This window comes from Paroedura picta, chromosome 7 (assembly GCF_049243985.1).
Source record: "Paroedura picta isolate Pp20150507F chromosome 7, Ppicta_v3.0, whole genome shotgun sequence".
NCBI classification, from domain to species: Eukaryota; Metazoa; Chordata; class Lepidosauria; order Squamata; family Gekkonidae; genus Paroedura; species Paroedura picta.
Window position 1 is genome coordinate 92630200 of NC_135375.1, and position 20887 is coordinate 92651086.

General features: G+C 46.6%; 1 protein-coding gene across 10 annotated transcripts in view; it reads left to right on the top strand.

The window, feature by feature from the left end:
- PSD3 (pleckstrin and Sec7 domain containing 3) overlaps positions 1 to 11829 on the top strand; it is a 189595-nt gene extending 177766 nt beyond the window's left edge. For 9 of the 10 annotated variants that reach the window (XM_077345395.1, XM_077345394.1, XM_077345398.1 and 6 more), the window contains one exon: positions 2873 to 11829. In XM_077345395.1, the coding sequence (XP_077201510.1) occupies positions 2873 to 3088 (216 nt within the window). In that variant the 3' untranslated portion in view covers positions 3089 to 11829. The remainder of the gene's footprint in view (positions 1 to 2872) is intronic. The other variant, XR_013232652.1, reaches the window with a different exon arrangement.
- The last annotated feature ends 9058 nt before the right edge of the window (positions 11830 to 20887 follow it).

Consider the following 20887-nt stretch of genomic DNA (forward strand, 5'->3'; position numbering starts at 1 on the left):
GCCCAGAATGTTGAAGAGTTATTGTTAGGTACTATTATTACTTTGTTGCTCTTAAAGATGCCCTTGGACTCAAACTTTGTTCTGCTGCTTCAGACCCACATGGCTACCCACCTGAATCTATTAGAGTTATGTTATAACCTCACTTTCGAAGAGCCCTGACGGAGTTGGCTGGGTTCTGCAGGGCCTACAAAGCGGAGCTCTTCCATCAGGCTTTTGGTTAAGGCCCGGCTAACATCACCTGGTGATATGAGCGAACTCACACTTGGGAACAGAAATGTTGAGGTGTTTCAGGATTTTATCAGACATGGGAATGATTGTCACCCTCTGGAATGTTCTGTGATGTAGTGCTGGCATGATGGAAATTGTGCTTGGGTTGTGTATGGGTTATATAATGGGTTCTGTAATTCTGTATTTTAATGATTATTTGTATTTGTTATTATGTTTTACTGTGAACTGCCCCAAGTTGGCTGGTCCGAGAGGGGCAGACTTGCCCCTAAATGGGCTGTGCGCTGTGCTATTTTCCATTCTTCCCCCTCTTCCATTCAAAACTCTTTGAATTTAACCCCAGAATTCAAGAAGTAAGTGGGTGCCAAGGAACATGTTCATAGGCACTATGGCAGTGGAACCTGTTGCTCACCTACTGCATTGACAGAGGGCAAGTGGGCAAATTTGCTCCGGGAATTTCCTCACTGAGAATCTCCAGACAGAGTTGGTTTGAAGGGCAGCCAAAGAGATGCTCCAGATTCTGATGGACCAGAATGCGAACAGAAGCACCATAGGGACATCACATTCTTTTATGACAGTCCAGATTTTGTGATTCCTTTTCTCCTTTTGTGTTGTGCTCTGGTGTGTTCATTATTTGATGAAGCATGACTCAGTCTGATGCACTATCAATATTCATCTCCCCAGTTGCCTTGTTTTTGAGTGACACCCTTTAGCGGTTTAATTTAGTGGTCTTCTCGCCACTGTACTGCAAGTAGAGAGATGCCAAGTGCGCGGCTGTCTTCCTACGTTTCATTTTAAATTTACTTGAGAATTTTCTGGGCCTTTAAAGGGCTCTTTTGGAATCCCCACTCCACGGTCCTTTCTTTTTCTCTTCCGTCCTTTGGCCCAGGCTGTTGCATTTGAATAATAATGATTGCCCATTTCGAATTAAGAGAACACGCTGTTTTTTTCCCCTTCTTCATTGTGGAATACAAATACCTCGATAATGGAGTTTTCGCCTCCTTTTTGAAGTGTGTGTGGGCAATCGGGAGAATCTCATCAGCGTTAGAGCTGCTTCAGTGGGGACGGGCCAGGAGACGCATTGTTAAATAAAACATTCAGGAAGGCTCGTGGAGGGTGCATTTTGTATTTCTTGATGGCTGTTTTCCCCTCCCTGAGTTCTAGATAATCACTAGTTATTTGAATTAATCATGAGGCGTTAATGCAAAGCACTAGATAGAACTGTGTCATGACAGAAGGCTATGGTCTGTTCTATGCCATAAACAAACATCAGTGCTTGCTAAGGTTCATTTTTCTCTCCTCTAGCTCATTTGTTTGTGCTCCCCACCAGGTTTGTACCCATGATAGTTCTGCCCACCAGCTTGTACACTGGAGTCCAGGGACTCTGGAGTTTTACATTTTGCTTTAGACTAGTTTTTTTTTCTCAAGCTTTCAGCTCTTGCTCTCCTTTTGTCGTACCTTCTGATTCCCATCCCTTCCTACTCCCCCCCAAAAGCCCCAGTTCTCCCACCGCCACCACCACTATTCCATAATCAAGGATGAAGGGATCATTCTGTGCAGTCACATGCATGATGTCTGCCAAGATCTGTGAAACGGGGCACAAATTCAACACCAGTATTAGAAAAGAGAGCAGAAGAAGGCACCACCTGACTCCCACAAACCACACATGGATAATTTAATTAGATCAAATTCAGTCAATGCTTCACAAGTCAGATTGGGTACAGATAAACAGTGTGAGAACAGGCCACCCCAGGCCTGGGTGTGAAATGCTGAGGGTTCTCCACTTCAGGGCAATCAGCATCTCTCATAGGCCTCAGGACCAGAATCTTTCCCCTGCCCCCTCCAGGGGTTTCCCCCAAGAATGAGAACTGTTGCATTATCTACCTGCCTACTTACTTACCTATCTATCCATCTACCTACCTGTCTACCTACCTTTTGATAGTGTCTCTGATCAGAAAGTTGTCTTTTGACTTCTGCATCATAATCAACTTTATTTAAGATAACCATTTCCCCTCCTTTATCAGCAGATTTTATAACAAAAGAATTATCTCGCTGCAAAACTCTCAAAGCAGTAAGTTCCTCCTTGGAGAGGTGTAATCTATTAAATGTTGGGCACAATTCCATAAGTTTTAAATCCCTCAGTACAATTTTTTCAAAGGTGGTGATCTTTCCCACCTCTTGTTGGGTTAAATGTTGACAATTTTGAAAGTGTCCAAAACAGTTGCGTTACCGCTAGGAAAAAATGCTTTAATTTCAGGAGTCTTGTCAATTTTTAAAAAATCAACTTGCAACTTAAAAGCGTTGTATTTATATGATGGAACAAAACTCAGACCTTTGCTCAAATTATTGACTACAGTGGGTGAAAGTGGTCTACTCGATACGCAACTTATTGGGATTGACTTCTCTCCCCCCCACCCCACCCCCACCCCCACAAGTTCTGAGGCCAGCAGGAAGTTGGAAGTGGAGAACTGAATGTTTATTATACATTCCTGGCCAAAAGCTTCCTCCTGTTTGGGTTTAACTTTCAGGGGGGGCAATCATGTAGGCTCTGCATCATCCCTTGGATTTTATTGTTTATAGAAGAAGATAAAGGCTGAGAATTGTTTTGGTTTCTTTCCTTCTCCTCCTGTCTTCCTCCCCTACACAGAAAGCTCGCTATGAAATGTATGTGTCCCTTCTCAAAGATGGAGGAGGGAAAGAGTTGCTGAACACCGGTGAGAATGACGGCTCCGGACTGAAGAAATGCCAATCAAGTCCATCGTTAAATCAGGAGTCTCCGGTTAGTGCCAAGGTGAAGCGTAACATCTCCGAGCGGAAGGACTATAGACCTGAAACCCCAAGCATCAAGCAGAAGGGGACTTAGAGCACCCGAGGAGGGCTGGAGGAATAACAGAGCACTCGCCCTTTGATCACCTTTCCTTTACGAAAACAAAAGGAAAATTAACACATCTACCTGAATGGGGTGTTAGTGACATTTTTCAATTGTACATTTTGTTGTTTCTGTAACATGAATTAATTTATTTAAGACAGCATAGATGCATAGGTTATTAATAGAATAAAAACATTTTAAAATGTAAAAAAAAAAACGGTTACATTAAAGTTAGTTTTTAAAAATGGAATCCCATTCTTGGCCACTAATTATCTTGGAACGTGCTCTATATGCAATTGCTCAAAATTTAGCAACTTGTCTAGAAATGGACTTTTTCCCTTGCCACAGGAGGAAGTTTTCCTTCTTCTGAACTGGCACCAGTCTTACTGAGTAAAGGGGAGATGAGATGAGCTCTGGCTGGCATACAAAATGGACTTTTAAATCACACGTGTTCTGCAGTCTCCAGCTCCCCAGAATTGCAGGGGCAGACTCTTTCAGCTCTAGGGATTTTCTTGTATCGACCCTCTAAGATCACAGAGGGGAGAGCCGAACATCTCGCCAATGTGAATGCCCTTTTGTGATTTTTTGTCGTTTCTGTACAGGTTGTTTGAGATGTTTTTGGTTTCTGACTTGTGTTTGCCTAGTTAATTTATCTATAGAGCAATTGATCCGATCCTTTAAAAAAAGAAGAAAAAAGGAGACCGGGGGACAAAGGGTGAGAAGTAAAGAGAGTCCATGACCACTTTCTCTCCCCACTCCCCCATCTTCTCTTCTTTTGACTTGTAATTGTCATCTCTCAAGTCATCCGCTGCTTTTCAGTAACAGAAAGGGTCACTGGACAAAGCTGAGATTTGGATTCTTGCATTTGCCAAAGTGGCACTGATTTCTTGCAAGAGACTAGTTAACAGACTGCTGATGGCAGGAATTTGAAGTCTCGCAAATCTGCTGATCTTGGTAACAACCCACGATGGCAGCCATGTCAGTAATTAGACTATCAAATTAGACTTCTGTTGCGATCGCTTGAGTCCACATTCATACGGGATTGTAAAGTGAAGTGTAAACATAAAGGACAAAATGTGAAGGACCTGAGATACCATTGTTGGATGTAGATACAGAGGAAGGCCAACGCCACTTTCTCCTTTGGACAGCACCAATGGCTGTAGCCAAAGCTGGTCTTTATTTTCCCATTTCATTGAATTGTTAAGTCTGGACAATCAACCTCTTGGTTTGATCAGCAAGTCACCTTGGGTTGGATTCAGAGTTCTGTTCTGTTCTGCTCTTGAGCCTTTGGATCCAACTCTTAACTGTACAGTTCTCAATAGCATGTATTCTTGTGTGCGTTTTCCACGTGGGCATTATGATCCTCCATCAGTAAATACATTTCTATTCTCTATTTGATTACAACTAGGTATTTTCTTTTCACTGCTAGAAAACTCAAGGGAGGCATAGTGGGGTACCCTGTTCCCCTTACTACTAGTGTCAAGAATGCTTAGAGAGCTGGTATTTAGAAATGTGGAGTTTTTCCTTCCTAGAATCAAAGCCTGGTTCCGTTCCGACCACCTTGTGTCAGCCAGTAGATTCCTCTGGCTATAAACTTGCCTGTCAACAATACACCTCCCCCTCCTGTGTATTTCTTGTCAACTACAAAGGAAGTGCAGACCAATCACAAAGAGAACAGCTGTAGGTTTAATGATCTTATGTTAGCTTCAGGGTCACCTTGCCTAAGTAATCCTTGAGGAACTTTCAAAATGTAAAGTGATACCACCTTGTCATTTTCACTTTTAACTTAGCCTGGCTCCAAGACGCATATGCCCCTCCCCAACTACAGCCTTGTGGCTTGAGGGACAATTAAGTTCCACAGAGAAAGAAGCCTAGGGCATGAAAGTACAAATGGTACAGGGGGTAGCGCCAGAAGTCCCCATACGTGACATCTCCAGGGAAAGGAGACAATTTGTTCCTGGAAGCCATTGTTTAGGGCAGCAGGATTTTTGTGTTTGTTTGATCCCAATCAGGAAAGACTGGAGAGGGGTCAAGGAACCAGATCCACATTCCTTGCCGTAGAGAAAAGACTAGAGTGGAACATGTCCTGAATTTCTGGTACTAAAGTGAGAACTCCCATGGACTGTGACTCTCTGTGTGCTCCCCTAATGACGCCGCTCTGTCTGTAGACCCCTGTGGTGAAAGCTCTGAATGTGTAGCATTGACTAGCCAAGGTGCATTCAGTTCAGTGCCAGCATTTCGAGAACTGCCCGGTGACTGGAACCTCCTGAGGGAGACCAGCCTTTTGAGGATTGCTGGCCTGAGTCTGCTCTTCTTGGCTCTACGGCTGATGCAACGATAGTGAATGTAGGACAGAATGGACAAAGAAAAATGGCGTAAGCGAGATGGCGGCTCACTTCTTGCTGTTATGCTGCAGTACTTCATCTTTTGCAAAGGGGTCAGAAAAGCCAGCAAGCTTGGTTGTGTTGGAGAGAGAGGGTGGGAAAGTGACAGGATAGATCAGCATTGCAGGGGAGACCTCACCTTCGCTGCTCGGTACATGTGAGGGGCCCCTAAGTATTTTCTGTGGCGGGGGTGGCAGAGAGGAGAGAAATGTTAAATTGGTTAAATGGAAGCAAGCATAGAATAGTTTCCATGGCTGGAGCAGGAATCAGTTGAATTATTCAAGAGCCTTCTGTGTCACTTGGCTGTTTGCTGAGCTTTGTATGAAAACTCTGAAATAGCAGTTATTCTCCAAGCGATTGCAGTATAGGTTCTGAAATCTTGTGCATCCCAAAAAGGGTAAATAGGAGTTGTTTATTGACGGATGGCTGGCATACGCCTTCCTTCTGCTGAAAATACAGAGCTGCGCAGAAATCCAATAATCCTTCCCCGTAAACTGAACCATATCTATATGTTGTCCCTTCCCCTGGGTGGGAGAGAGCACTGAGTTTTGCACTAGCTAAGATGGGGGAGGAAACCACATTTCCCTTGATCTGAAGCAGCCTCATCATTGAGCATGGCATCCACAATGGAAGAGGGAAGGGGCAGAGACCCCTTCTCTTTGAGAGGGTGGACTGTCTAGCTAACGTATTGCAAAAGTTCCCGGAGGGCCTGCATCTGCGATCCAACAGAATCAAGCCCCAGTAGCTCTGGTGTTACTACAGAGGTTACTCTGCTCAGCCCTAAAGGAGCAGAAAAAGGGCAAGCTGACAGCCACCTTGGGCACTGCTGGGGGGGGGGGGGTCTGAGTTGAGTAGGCCTCACAGGATTGTCTTGGGCCAGTCGGCCTGGATTGCTCTACATTTAAATTCTAAGGCCATCGCTTATCTGTTGCAGTCATTCTAGGGCTTTGTCTGGTGAAGGCAGGGACCGTAAAGGGTTTGCCACTAGGGAGCACTTGGCCTATTGGTCACGGAATCCACCAGGGAGAGAGCGAGGTCATTAAAGTGTTAAAGATCTCTTTTAAGGACTGTTTCTTGCTCTGCAAAGGTGGAAAACATAAGTTTCAGTACACCTTGATTTAAAATCTAAAACAGGAACAAAATGGAACTTGCTTTACCCCATAGCTGCCAGATCCCTTGGGGGCAGGAGATGGACCTCAGTCTGGCCTGGTGTTACAGGGAGAAGGAGCCAGCAGCTTGGGCAAAGTGGTATGCTGGAGGGCTAGCCCCCAGAGAACATCCCATAGCTCTCTGACAGGAAAGCATCAGGAAAAGCTGTGCTTCAGCAAACTATTCGCAGCCTCAGAATCCGTGTAAGCATCAAGATGTTTCTAATGGAAGCCTTCCTTGGGGGTCCCAGCATTCGCCATCCTCTAATTGTCGGAATTTGCTGCAGGGATTTGCTCTCACAGCTGCCAAGCTCTGTACAGCCACCCATGCCTGCCCATCCAAACGGAAGGGCTTGTAGCAATCGGGAAACCCTCCTCCTCAGCCTGAGGGAATGAAAGTCACCTCCAAATGTGTAGTCAGGCTGCTTAACCTGCCTTTAGCCACGGGGGCCAACAGTGCACATTGAATGAGCCTTGAAAATATAAGACAGAGAGACAAGAAAGCATGCTAAATGTAAGGGCCTGTTTGGATGGGGAAAGGGCTGACCTTAAATTATATCAGCGTCACTCATTTGCAGTGTGCCTAGCGGAAAGCAAGAGGTGTCCTTAAATACTGAAAGACAAATTATATCAGCGTCACTCATTTGCAGCGTGCCTACCGGAAAGCAAGAGGTGTCCTTAAATACTGAAAGAGAAATAGGCGGGGAGGATACCCGAGATCGGAAACCTACCGGTCCCATTCCACCACAAGATGTTTGTAGTAATCAGTAGCTCCAGATGGGAACACAGCTCCGCCTCCAAAGGTGTGTGGCTGACCAGTGAGATGGAGGGGTGCACATCCTTCTCTAGGCTACGTCTCCACCTCGCCCATGCAGTAGGTCTCCTCTGTGGCTTCAGGGCAACTATAGCTTGTTTTTCAAGTGTGGCTTAAGGCTTCATCCCGAAGGTGCCGCCTGGCATTCCATGACAGTTTTAGCCAGCGTGACCCATAAACAGAGCACAGGCTGGGGCGATGCAGACAAGCAATGGCTGTGCTAACCCTGGGCAGGACTGCCTCGCCAGTCCCTTTTGCCTTCCCCCTATAAGTAGCCCCACTTAGTAAAAGGACAGGACTGCAGGAAAAGTGAGTCCTGACTGGCCTGCTCCCACTGAGAGGGTACCGCCCCCTTCTGTGGGCAGGAGGGTCCTTGCGACTGTCGAGCACCCCCCTGGAGGCACACCGCACCCATCTCAGTGGCAGACATTTTGCTCGTAATAATCTCCATTCTCTGCTTGTTAAATAATCGTTCTCTGCTTGTTAAAACAGGCGAGAACAAGACACACACGAACGCAGTCTTTCCGGTGCATTGCGATGCTGCTGTTCACAACAAAGCTTCCCAGCCGAGCGGCGTTCCTTGGGAGTTTGCATTCAGAATTAGAGCAGGCAGGAAGCGCATCCCAGCTTTTAATTGTGCACGCAAAACAGCCGTCTTGGGGGTTGTTGAAACGCTGTGAAGTACAGGGAAGCGATCAGAAGGTTTCCAGCTGCTCCCCACCATCTTGAGAGAGTGGGCCTGGGAGTGAGCACAGCGGGCTCTGCTTGTGGACTTCTGGCCAAGAAGAGGGCAAGGAAAAGATGAGCCCAGGGATGGCTGAGAGCGAGGTTTCACCCACGTGCAAAGCAGCACCACAAATGGTTCTCTAGGGCAGGGGTAGTCAACCTGTGGTCCTCCAGATGTCCATGGACTACAATTCCCATGAGCCCCTGCCCAAATGCTGGCAGGGGCTCATGGGAATTGTAGTCCATGGACATCTGGAAGACCACAGGTTGACTAGCCCTGCTCTAGGGTTAATCCCACGGTGAATCAAAGCCTCCATCAGCACATGCTTTTTCTTTAAACCCCTTTGGCAGGCATGTAGTGCTGTTGAGTGTGAGCACTGATGTCACATGGTTAGAATGTGCGTCTGGGATCTGTGACACTTAGGTGTGAATCCACACACTGACATCAAAGCTTATTGGACAACCGTCATGTCCCTTACCTCCCCCTGAGGATATGGTGGAAGCATTGAGAATTCCAGTAGATAATATAGGGACTAAGATGAGGAGCTGTGGATGAAAAGTTCTTGTTTCAGATGTTGTCCTTGTCACACACTCCCCTAAATGACCTTAGGTGAGCTGCTCATTCCCCAGCCAGATCCCTCTTCTCCACAAGACGGAAGAAAATCCTCAGCTGTTATTCAGGGCTCTTGTCGGTTTTTGAGAACTTTACATTACATAAGGCTTTGAACATTACATAGATGCTAAGAATTATTATACCCCATATTTTGTATTTAGCTTTGAATGTGTTGGCCATGGAAAACCTTGGTGTAAATAATTTAGCACCCCAAACTGGGATTATCTCAGGTGGAATAAAAATATGCTCAAAATCATTTCCCTCATTTGGGATGTTGCTAGGCCAACAGGCTAGGCCAATTCTGGCATACTTCTGGAATTGATACTAGATTAGATCAAAAGTTGGTCCTCCACTTCTCCAGATTTAAAGTCCTGCAGATATCTGGCTGATGTCTTTTCGAAATGGCGATTAACAAAGATATTCCTTCTGGAGCAAAACAAGAGAAGTTGGGGAGTTGTATGTTGCATAGCCCGGAGAATTTGCTTTGGCAAATGAAGAGCTTGAATTTCATTTCTGTCTTATAGTTTGTGCGCTATTGTGTGAGACATAGCTGTTGGGGCAGGATGTGACAGAGATGGTTATTGTTTCATCTCCTTATGACACACTGGTGTACCCTTGACAGAAGGCCAGTCTACTCTCTTTTGGATGAGAGCAGTTCATAAAATCACCATGTGTGATACCGCTTAACAGGAAGGACATGCCAGAGGTTTTAACTGTGCATTTAACTGTGCATTTATCCATCTGTGCACCTCAGCAAAACTAAAAGTTGAGGGGGACCATTTCAAGGAAGGAAAGTGGACCTCCCAGTTACCCTCAGACTTAAAGTGTCCTTCTCTAGCATCCAGACCTATTGGTTGGTCTGAGAAAATAATAAAAACGGAGTGTTGTCTTTCCAGGATCACATGCATTTAACAATGAAAGTGTCATCAGTCACCTTTAAGCTCTAGAACAATCTGGGGCATCGGTCAGGGCAGTACCTTTAAGGTCTAGACCTGGGGTAGTCAAACTGCGGCCCTCCAGATGTCCATGGACTGCAATTCCCATGAGCCCCTGCCAGCTGGCAGGGGCTCATGGGAATTGTAGTCCATGGACATCTGGAGGGCCGCAGTTTGACTACCTCTGGTCTAGAACAATCTGGGTCCAGTCCAGCCAATCTAGGCCCCATGTACAATTTCAGCAGAGAAACTAAGTTAATGCCAAGCAGAGCACTCAACCAATATTAGGATTCCTTGCTGATGGACTTTTGATCTCATTATATATGTCTGCATACACCCATACACAGAGTGATTTTAAATTCTCAGCAGAAACAAAGCACAGATTTACATACAATCAAATTTAACAGGGAAATGGCAACATCAGGCGACAGAATAAGCAACCATGAATGAATGACATAATTTCTGCGTGGTGACATTTCCCTGTTCAAAGTTATCAAAATAAATCCCGTCTCCAGAGTCCTGCAAATATCAGTCAGCCGCACCACCAAATCAAGAGATACAAGAAACAAATAGTGATACTTTTACTGAGTTGGATTGCTGTTGGAATTTGTAGCCTCTGAAATTGCACAGAGCTTTGCACTAGGTAGAATGGAAAGCTAACTCTGGCCGGAAGTCAAGGAACAGTAGCGGCAGACCCTTCAGCCCTTTCAAAGAGAAATGTTCTGCCAAGGTTCAATTGTAGGTACCTTTTTTTCGTCTTTTACATCTTCTAGTTATTTGAAACCAAGAAGGTAGCTGTTCTTAATTATGGTCCAAGTCTATTCTCATCACAGCGCTTCAAAAAGCAAACACATCTCTCTGCTAAGTCAAACAGAGGCTGCTGAGCATATATTTTAGTTTGGTGAGTTGTGTTATTTTAATTCTCTTCTTTACATATCTGCTGAAGGGGTTACTAATACGTTCGGAGCATGTTTAAATTCATCCCACGCAGATAGAAATTTTGCAGAGGAAATCTCATGTTAGTTTACCAACATTAATTAGGGATAGGCAAACAGCCTTGGTTTTCTGGGCAAACGGGATTATTTTCTAGATATCAGCCAACAACTGAGTTGGACCCTAACCCTCTGAGATTTCATAAACAGATATTTTTTGTTCCAGCTGAGATCTTCTAAATGGAAATGCTAAGGTCTGAAGCTAGAACCCTTTACATGGAAAGCATGCTCTCTATCATTGAGAAATGTGCAAAAGGTACACTTACTTGGTACTAGCAAGCCCCTCCATGCCCCTAGATGCTGAGGGAATTATGGCTTTTGCAGGAGTCTGCTCCCAAACCTATAGGCCCAACCAAACTTAAGAGTGGCTCTTTCTGCATTTTGATAACATGGTAAACAAACAGAAGAGTTTTTACCACATTTAAGCCCCAGGGGAGGGCGGTATATAAATGTAACAAAATAAAATAAATAAATCTACGGCCCGGATCTACCACTTATCGAAGAAGCATCAGGATTTTGCTCAACAAGGTTAATTTCTCCCTATGGGAATGTTAGAGGCAAAGCACAACCTACTTCATTCATATCAGTAGCAAAAGGGTCCAAACCATTTTGTCAATCTCTCTCGATAGGTACCATAAATTTTCCTTCCAATCATTACAGGTACTAGAAAGGCAATTTCCTGGTAAATGAAGGCACTTATGAAGATTCTCTTCTATGTGGAGAAGGGACTCACTTATGTGGATATTGTTTTTATAGCATTAAGATGATATTTTTTGAGGTTGTTTATATTTGTCTATATTTTGTCTGCATAGAAATCCTCTCCCCTCTGTTTTACCATTGCTGCAGTCGGCCCTCTGTGATACGCAGACAACCATTTGCCTGATGTTATAAAACTGAGTTATTGTAGACTTCTTCCCTCCTCCCTCTTAGTGTATATGTTCATGACAATGACAACTCTGTTTTGTTTTTATAATGTTGCTTTGGCGCAACACAGTGTAAAGCCTTCTGAATGGGATTTTTACGTTCATGACAATGAACAAACCAGTGAAGGATTTCACATATGTATATGATATAGGTATATGTAAAAACAAAGTTAGAAAAGAAATAAACCAAATGTATTTCACTGGCTGGAAGTGGAAGTCTTTATTTATGGTTCGGCTGTCTGAATAGACCAGTATTCTGAATCTGATTGGCCAAGATTAGTACTTGGATGTCTTGGCAAATAGATGGGGAAGAAATGGAGGTAGTGACAGATTTTATTTTCCTGGGCTCCCAAGATCACTGCATATGGGGACTGCAGCAAAGAAATTAAAAGACACTTGCTCCTGGGGAGGAAAGCTATGGCAAATCTAGACAGCATCCTAAAAAGCAGAGACATCACCCTGCCAACAAAAGTGCGTTTAGTCAAGGCTATGGTATTCCCAGTTGCAATGTATGGCTGCGAAAGTTGGACCATAAGGAAGGCCGAGCGTCAAAGAATTGAGGCTTTTGAACTCTGGTGCTGGAGAAGACTCTTGCGAGTCCCTTGGACTGCAAGGCGAACAAACCGGTCAGTCCTAGAGGAGATCAGCCCTGACTGCTCCTTAGAAGGCCAGATCCTGAAGATGAAACTCAAATACTTTGGCCACCTCATGAGAAGGAAGGACTCCCTGGAGAAGAGCCTAATGCTGGGAGTGATTGAGGGCAAAAGAAGAAGGGGACGACAGAGAATGAGGTGGCTGGCTGGAGTCACTGAAGCAGTCGGTGCAAACTTAAATGGACTCCGGGGAATGGTTGAGGACAAGAAGGCCTGGAGGATCATTGTCCATGGGGTCACGATGGGTCAGACACAACTTCGCACCTAACAACAACAACAAGTACTTGGATGGGAGACCACTAAGGAAGACCTGGGTTGCTATGCAGAGGAAGGCAATGGCAAATCAGTTGTGCTCATCTCTTGCCTTGATAATCCCGCAGACAAGGGCTTGCCACAAATTGGTTGCAACTTGGCAGCAGGTAATTATTATTTATGGTGCCCCACGGTGCTGTGCCCAAAGAATGGCAGGACAGTTTATCTGTTTCCCTTTCCTGCTAATGACCTCTGATTTACAAACTCCTGGGTGAAGATAAAGCACAAAATCTGTGCTTAACACTGAGAAGAAAGTTATCATTTGATTTGGGAAATGTAAGAAGTTGCCAATGCACCGGCTTCCACTTCATCACGAAGCAAGAGGCCAGACTTGTGTGCCCTCCAGGTCTCTGCTGAAAGTTCACTACGCTTTCATCAAGGGAAAAGAGATCGCTGAACAGAACACATTCCACTGTGCAACGTGCTGAAGAGATGTAATCCCACATCCTCCCCTTCCTCTTCGGCCATGGTGCCGCTAGGTTTCTAAAGATGTCCTCCATACCCCAAGCGGCCAAGTTGCTAGGTGAACAGAGAAATAATAGCAAACCAGCTGAGGGAAACATTGCTGAAGCAGGACTCAGATTCTTTGTCACACAGTACAATGGAAATATCGGCAGCTCCTTGGGCAGCTGGCGCTTTCCGTCACTCACGAAGATGGCAGCTATAGCCAGAAGGAAATCCCAGCCAGAAAACCTTGCAGCCACTCAAAGCAGAGCAGGTTTCCAGTCAAAGAGCATGCTTACAAGTTCTGGGGCAGACTGGGAAAGAGGCCGGGCCTCGATCTGAAAGCACAGTGCTGAAACGCTGAAAAAAAGACAGTCCCATGAGGAGAGCAGGTGGGGGCTTACTCTCAGGGACGTGCCCTTCAGGTTGCAGCCTGCGTCTGACATGATACAGTGTTCTGGGGTACATCGTGAAGTGTAAGCGGAAGACCTCAGCTAGAAGGCTATGTTGCCCTGGAGCTCGTTCATGGCATAAAATACTTAAAATACTTCAGTGTACTGAGAGTACAAATTCAGGCATGGTAACAGTCTGAAGCGCTGCACTTGAAATGCAGAACCACAGAGCCCAATGGGGATGTATATTTAAACAGCACTGTACTTTCAACGTGTTTCAGTGCATTTGTCTACACTGGTTCCTCATGTGCAAACATCACTGGCTGTTACGTGCTTACTCTGTAGTTCCGCTATTCCTAGATTTCAAAATGCATCAATTAGTGGGTACCAAATTGATACACTAATTAGTTTTTTTAAGGTAAAGGGATCAACACACTTGGTCATTCATAAAATATCGCACTCCCACCAGGGCCAAGAACTATACAGCAGAGGTCTAACACATTCTTAGGCATTTCTTTGCTTCCTAAACCAGTACTATCCATTTGCCAAACAATATATAGCTCTCACAGTGAGTGGCCAATTACTTAGCTCTCCTCAGGGACAGAGTAAAGAAACAAGCAGCAGAAACAATGAGAATGCACGGCGAGAAACGATGCTGTAGTCGGTAGTTCTCTTTCAGATCTTAATATTTGAATCTCTTTGCTGTTCACGGATTTGTCGTTTGCAGCTCAGGAGCCATTGAGACTGGTGCCCGTACAAGTCATGGCTCAGCTTTATTGGTAAGTCACATTTTATCCCCAGCCCTCACCCATGGAGGTTTACCTTCATACATGGTAAACCCACACCTAGATTTTTATCCTCACAGCAGGGTTTCTCAACCAGGGTTGCATGAAACCCTAAGGTTTTCTGATGGCCCTGGAAGGGTTTCCTGAAAGGGTGAGCGTTATTTTATATATATATTAATTTGTTAAACATGTATTGGGTGATATGATCATATATGTTGACCTGCCCCTCAATGACCAATGATGTGCCTTGAGTGGGTGGGAAAGGGAGGGGCCCTGGGTAGGTGGGTACACAGCTATTGCCGCTCCACCCCCAAAATCCCCAAATATTGTCTAACACAGCACGAGCAACACTCCGGGCTCACTGTGAGGCAGCCTCATTTGGCCTCTCCCGCTTTAATGGTTATCAAAGGCAGGATTGCAACTGGAGAAAGTTCTCTCATCCCCACGTGACCAGCTTCAGCTGCTGAACTCTCTCCTTCTGGACAAGTATCTTGTCCTTCCAGCTGGAAAGCATGCCTCTTGCCTATCACAGAGAGGGGGAGAGGCTGTTTCTTGAGTTGGCCACATGTCTCTCCACACCTGGAACACCACAGAAGGTTTCTGCCCAGTGCCATTCCCCTCAGGCCTATTTCTCTTGCCCCCATTTCCCAGCATGTAAACGCACTAATCAAAACTTTCCCAGCCCCACCGCTGCTTCTACATCCCACGTTTAGAAGTGCCAAAAATGAAGTCAGCTTCCAAATCAGCCAGTTTACAGGAGACAGTCTTGGTTTTAGGCATTTTTTTGGTCTGGCTGTAGAGTATTTTTGCTCAAATGTTAATGTCACAAATATCTCCTCCTCCCCAGCTGACAGCTCCGATAAGCATTTTCTGCTCATTCCTCTAATCTTTCCTCATCTCGATGGCTCTGAATCGGTCACACAAGAATGAAATGAAACAGCAGCTGCTTCCGTCAGAAAAAAGGGCCGCTCCTGTTTTTTGCCTTGTGCTGCCTGATCAGGAGTCGAGTGGAGGCCCGCTTTATGTGGGCTCATTTCTCCCTTGACGCCCACTGCAGCACCAAGTGATAAGTTGCACATGTAAATGCATCACCTCAGGTCAAACGCAACAGATAAAAAAAATTGTTTCCTTCAGTCACAGTGATTTTTCTGCATTGTTCAAGATTCCGCAGAGGTATCCTCTGGAATCCATGTGTGAGTGGGGCCCTGCAGTAAAGACGTGAAAGTAAATGACTAGATTTCTGTAGTTGTATTAGTGTGGTAATATTTTTTACAGAATCACAGAATCATAGAGTTGGAAGGGGCCATACAGGCCATCTAGTCCAACCCCCTACTCAACGCAGGATCAGCCCAAAGCATCCTAAAGCATCCAAGAAAAGTGTGTATCCAACCTTTGCTTGAAGACTGCCAGTGAGGGGGAGTTCACCACCTCCTATTCCACTGCTGAACTACTCTGACTGTGAAAAATTTTTTCCTGATATCTAGCCTATATCATTGTACTTGTAGTTTAAACCCATTACTGCATGTCCTTTGCAGCCAATGGAAACAGAATCCTGCCCTCCTCCAAGTGACAACCTTTCAAATACTTAAAGAGGGCTATCATGTCCCCTCTCAGCCTCCTTTTCTCCAGGCTGAACATTCCCAAGTCCCTCAACCTATCTTCGTATATTTTTTAAATAAAATTACCCGCAGTATTTGTCTCAACTGGTTCTGATGAAGCTCACATTACTGGAAGCTGCTTGATACTGACTCAGACCACTGGTTCATCAAGGTCAGTCCTGTCTATTCGGACTAGCAGCAGCTTTTCCAAGGTCATAGGTAGAGGCCTTTTACATCACTTGATGGGGACTGGATCTGGGACCTTCTGCATGCAGAAGCTTTGACGTGGAGCTCCAATCTAAAGAATCCTGGAAATAGTCGGGCTACACAACTCTGACCATAGAATGTTTCCTTATCTTGAGTCAGACGATTCCTTTATTAAGGTCAGTATCTGCCCTGAAGCCGAGGCTCACCTGATCTCATCAGATCTCAGCAGGTAAGTTGCCCTGGCAACTATTTGGATGGGAGACCTCCAAGGAATACCAAGGTCAAGACGCGGAGGCAGGCAATGGAAAACCATCTCTGAATGACCCTTGTCTCCATAAGTTAGATGTGAATTGACAACGCACGCACACACACACATAAATGCACATTTTCTATTCTGACCAGCCACAGCTCTCCAGGGTCTGAAGTAGAGAGGCCTTTCAGATCGAATGGGAGAGGCTGGGGGGTTGAACCGGGGGGGACCTCTTGCAGGTGAAGCAGACACTCTCCCACTGGGACACACTGCTTCTTGTATTGCACTGCAGCAAATGTGTTTGCCATGATGTGCACATGCAGGGAGGAACTAAGGTGGAACCTCAGCAGGCTATAATGACATGAAGTCCAACACTCCAAATAGACATTTTTCTCTGGGGCAACTGAACTCACTTCTTAACTATAAAAGCAGGCGGTTTCCAGGTGCCACCTACAGGTTAGCAACCCTAACTTGGCGAACCCCAGTATACATTATCATGTTTATGTTTGCTTCATGTATAGATGGCTTCAGAAGAGGGGAAATGTCAGGTAGAGCCTTTTTTGTAGGCTCAAACAAGGGTGCCACGATGGAGCTGAATCCAGGAATAGACCAGTAATAACCAGTTACCCCAATGAAAGCTCTCACTTGCATTTGTGATGGGCCTGGGCCATTCCTGAATTGCTTGTACCTTGTCCCAATCTGGCTGTAACGCTCCGCTTCCCAGTATGTGTCCCAGATGCTACATCTGCTGCATACCAATCTGACCCCAGTCTTGCTGCTTCCGCCAAATATATACTCTACTAGGGCCCCACAAATCCTTAAATTGGCTCTGGTATAAGGTGACCAGATTTTAACATTGGTAAAGTGGGACACGATTGACTGGGACAATCTGGTCACCTTACTCTGGTGCCCCCAAATCCTTAAACCGCTCCTGTGTAGTGGTCCTCTGGTCTTATCAACTGTCATCCCCACTAGCTGACATTCAGGACAGGACTTGCAAAAGTTTCTAATAATCATGCCCATGTTTGGCCAATAAAACCTGGCCTGCAGCCAATCCCTTGTTTTATTTATCCTTAGATGATCTGCCCATGGGGTTTCACAGGCCAAATTAAGAATTTGCAACTTCTGTACTTGCTGGGTATGACTAATTGCTTTCTCTTCTCCCATACTGCTGCATTCTTCCTCTTCATAATGACTCTGTATAGTCTCTGGTCTTTCACTTGGTAACTGCATGGTTGTTTTATTGAGACTTCTTCCACTGAGGACGCCACTATCTCCCACGGTTCTTTTAAAGTCTCATCTTCACATTGGTCTAAGGTCTAATATAAACTGCTCACCTGGGAAATTTAACAGGACATTTTCTGCTTCCTCCACAAGTGGTGCCGGACTTGGCTGCATGTTACCATCAGTTGTCATGGTAACCCCTGAAAGCTCTGGCCTACCAATAATGTTCTTGGAGGCCTGTAATTTGGAGTGATCCCTGGTAAAGGCATTCACAGATTTAACTTGTAGCATGGGGACCCAGTAGCACTGGCTGCCGGTTATGTTCCAGATCAAGTTCGAGGTTTTGGTAGTGACCTTCTTACGCATATCTGAGGGTCCCTACCTGGTGGAATGACCTCCCGGATATGCCGAGAGGCCTGTCGGAGCTGTCACAGTTCTGCAGAGCCTGCAAGATGGAGCTCTTCTACCAGGCATTTGGTCAGGGCTAAGGGATTGGAAAGATGCCTGGGTTCCTGCCCCTCTTTCTCCTTCCCCTTCTTAGGATGTTTATTTATTGTCATCGCACCTTCTCTTGATTTGCACAAGGTCCAGCATTTGCCACGATAGACTGTCTTGGCAGTGATTTTGCCACTATATTTGTTTTATGATTGGGTGGGTGGGGGGTTCTTAATTGGGCTTTTTATCATAGTTGTAAGCCGCCACAAGCCAGTTTGGCTGAGAGTGGCAGCCAATAAATGAAGAAGGTTGGTTCTTATATGCCGCTTTTCCCTACCCAAAGGAGGCTCAAAGCGGCTTACAGTCACCTTCCCATTCATCTCCCATCTGTAAACAGCCCGTGGCGCCACGGGCGCCACGGACTGTATAAAGGAGTAAGGGGTAGTGGGGAGGAGTTAGGGCGGGACCGGTCCGGGATAAAAACTCGGGGGGGGCCAATCAGGAGCCGCGAAGCGGCTCCTGATTGGCCCCTCCGAGTGTCAATCCCGCCCCAAGCAGACAATGGGGAGCCGCGCGAAGCGCGGCTCCCCATTGCCTGCTTCACTCGCTCGGAAAATGGCGGCCCGCCTGGTGAGAGCCTCGGCTGGGGGGTGGGCCGGGAAGCCTTCTCTCGGCCGGCGGAGCAGCCTCGCAGCGTTGTGGACGCTGCGAGCCCGCTCCGCCGGCCGAGAGAAGGCTCCAGAGAGCCTCGGGGGGGTGGATGGGTGGGGGGGGGAAGGGAAGCCTTCTGCCGCCGGCCGCAGCGGGCTCACAGCGTCGTAGACAGAAAAAAAAACCCTGTAGGAGCCTTTCGCAGATCCAAGCAGCAGAAAACAAAACCCTGAAGGAGCCTTTCCCAGCTCCAAGCAGCAGAAAAAAAACCCCCTGTAGGAGCTCCAAGCCGGCACACCCACGAGAGCTAGCAGAAAAAAAAAACCCTGTAGGAGCCTTTCACAGCTCCAAGCAGCAGAAAAAAAAACCCTGTAGGAGCCTTTCCCAGCTCCAAGCAGCAGAAAACAAAACCCTGAAGGAGCCTTTCCCAGCTCCAAGCAGCAGAAAACAAAACCCTGAAGGAGCCTTTCCCAGCTCCAAGCAGCAGAAAACAAAACCCCTGTAGGAGCTCCAAGCCAGCACGCCCACGAGAGGCAGCAGAAAAAAAAAAACCCTGTAGGAGCCTTTCCCAGCTCCAAGCAGCAGAAAACAAAACCCTGAAGGAGCCTTTCCCAGCTCCAAGCAGCAGAAAACAAAACCCTGAAGGAGCCTTTCCCAGCTCCAAGCAGCAGAAAAAAAAAAACCCTGTAGGAGCTCCAAGCCGGCACGCCCACGAGAGGCAGCAGAAAAAAAAACCCTGTAGGAGCCTTTCCCAGCTCCAGGCAGCAGGAAAAAAAAACCCTGTAGGAGCTCCAAGCCGGCACGCCCACGAGAGGCAGCAGAAAAAAAAAACCCTGTAGGAGCTCCAAGCCGGCACGCCCACGAGAGGCAGCAGAAAACAAAACCCTGAAGGAGCCTTTCCCAGCTCCAAGCAGCAGAAAAAAAAACCCTGTAGGAGCCTTTCCCAGCTCCAAGCAGCAGAAAACAAAACCCTGAAGGAGCCTTTCCCAGCTCCAAGCAGCAGAAAAAAAAAACCCTGTAGGAGCTCCAAGCCAGCACGCCCACGAGAGGCAGCAGAAAAAAAAAACCCTGTAGGAGCCTTTCACAGCTCCAAGCAGCAGAAAAAAAACCCCTGTAGGAGCCTTTCCCAGCTCCAAGCAGCAGAAAAAAAAACCCTGTAGGAGCCTTTCCCAGCTCCAAGCAGCAGAAAAAAAAACCCTGTAGGAGCCTTTCGCAGATCCAAGCAGCAGAAAACAAAACCCTGTAGGAGCCTTTCCCAGCTCCAAGCAGCAGAAAAAAAAACCCTGTAGGAGCCTTTCGCAGATCCAAGCAGCAGAAAACAAAACCCAGAAGGAGCCTTTCCCAGCTCCAAGCAGCAGAAAAAAAAACCCTGTAGGAGCCTTTCGCAGATCCAAGCAGCAGAAAACAAAACCCTGAAGGAGCCTTTCCCAGCTCCAAGCAGCAGAAAAAAAAAACCCTGTAGGAGCTCCAAGCCAGCACGCCCACGAGAGGCAGCAGAAAAAAATTAACCCTGTAGGAGCCTTTCGCAGCTCCAAGCAGCAGGAAAAAAAACCCTGTAGGAGCCTTTCGCAGCTCCCAGCAGAAAAAAAAAAAAAAACCCTGTAGGAGCTCCAAGCCGGCACGCCCACGAGAGCTAGCAGAAAAAAATTAACCCTGTAGGAGCCTTTCGCAGCTCCAAGCAGAAGAAAAAAATTAACCCTGTAGGAGCCTTTCGCAGCTCCAAGCAGCAGGGGAAAAAAACCCTGTAGGAGCCATTCGCAGCTCCAAGCCGGCACGCCCACGAGAGCTAGCAGAAAAACAAACAAACCCTGTAGGAGCCTTTCACAGCTCCAAGCAGCAGAAAAAAAAAACCTTTAGGAGCCTTTCCCAGCTCCAAGCAGCAGAAAAAAATTAACCCTGTAGGAGCCTTTCGCAGCTCCAAGCCGGCGTTCCCACGAGAGCTAGCAGAAAAAAAAAAAACCCTGTAGGAGCCTTTCGCAACTCCAAGCAGCAGAAAAAAATTAACCCTGTAGGAGCCTTTCGCAGCTCCAAGCCGGCGCGCCCACGAGAGGCAGCAGAAAAAAAAAAACCCTGGAGGAGCCTGTCGCCGCTTCAAGCCGGCGCCCTGGGAGCCCCGGCAGCCGCCCACAGCGCTGCTGCTGGCGGCTCCCTGCCCTCATGGCCCCAGAACACAATGGAGCCGCCGGGAAAGCCGCAGAAGAACAAAAAAATGCAGAGGAGCCGCCGCAGCCCAGCGCACCACACCTGGTGCTCCTCGGCAAAAACTACGAGACGCCGAGGAGCCGCCGCCCGCCTCCTCTTTCAGGT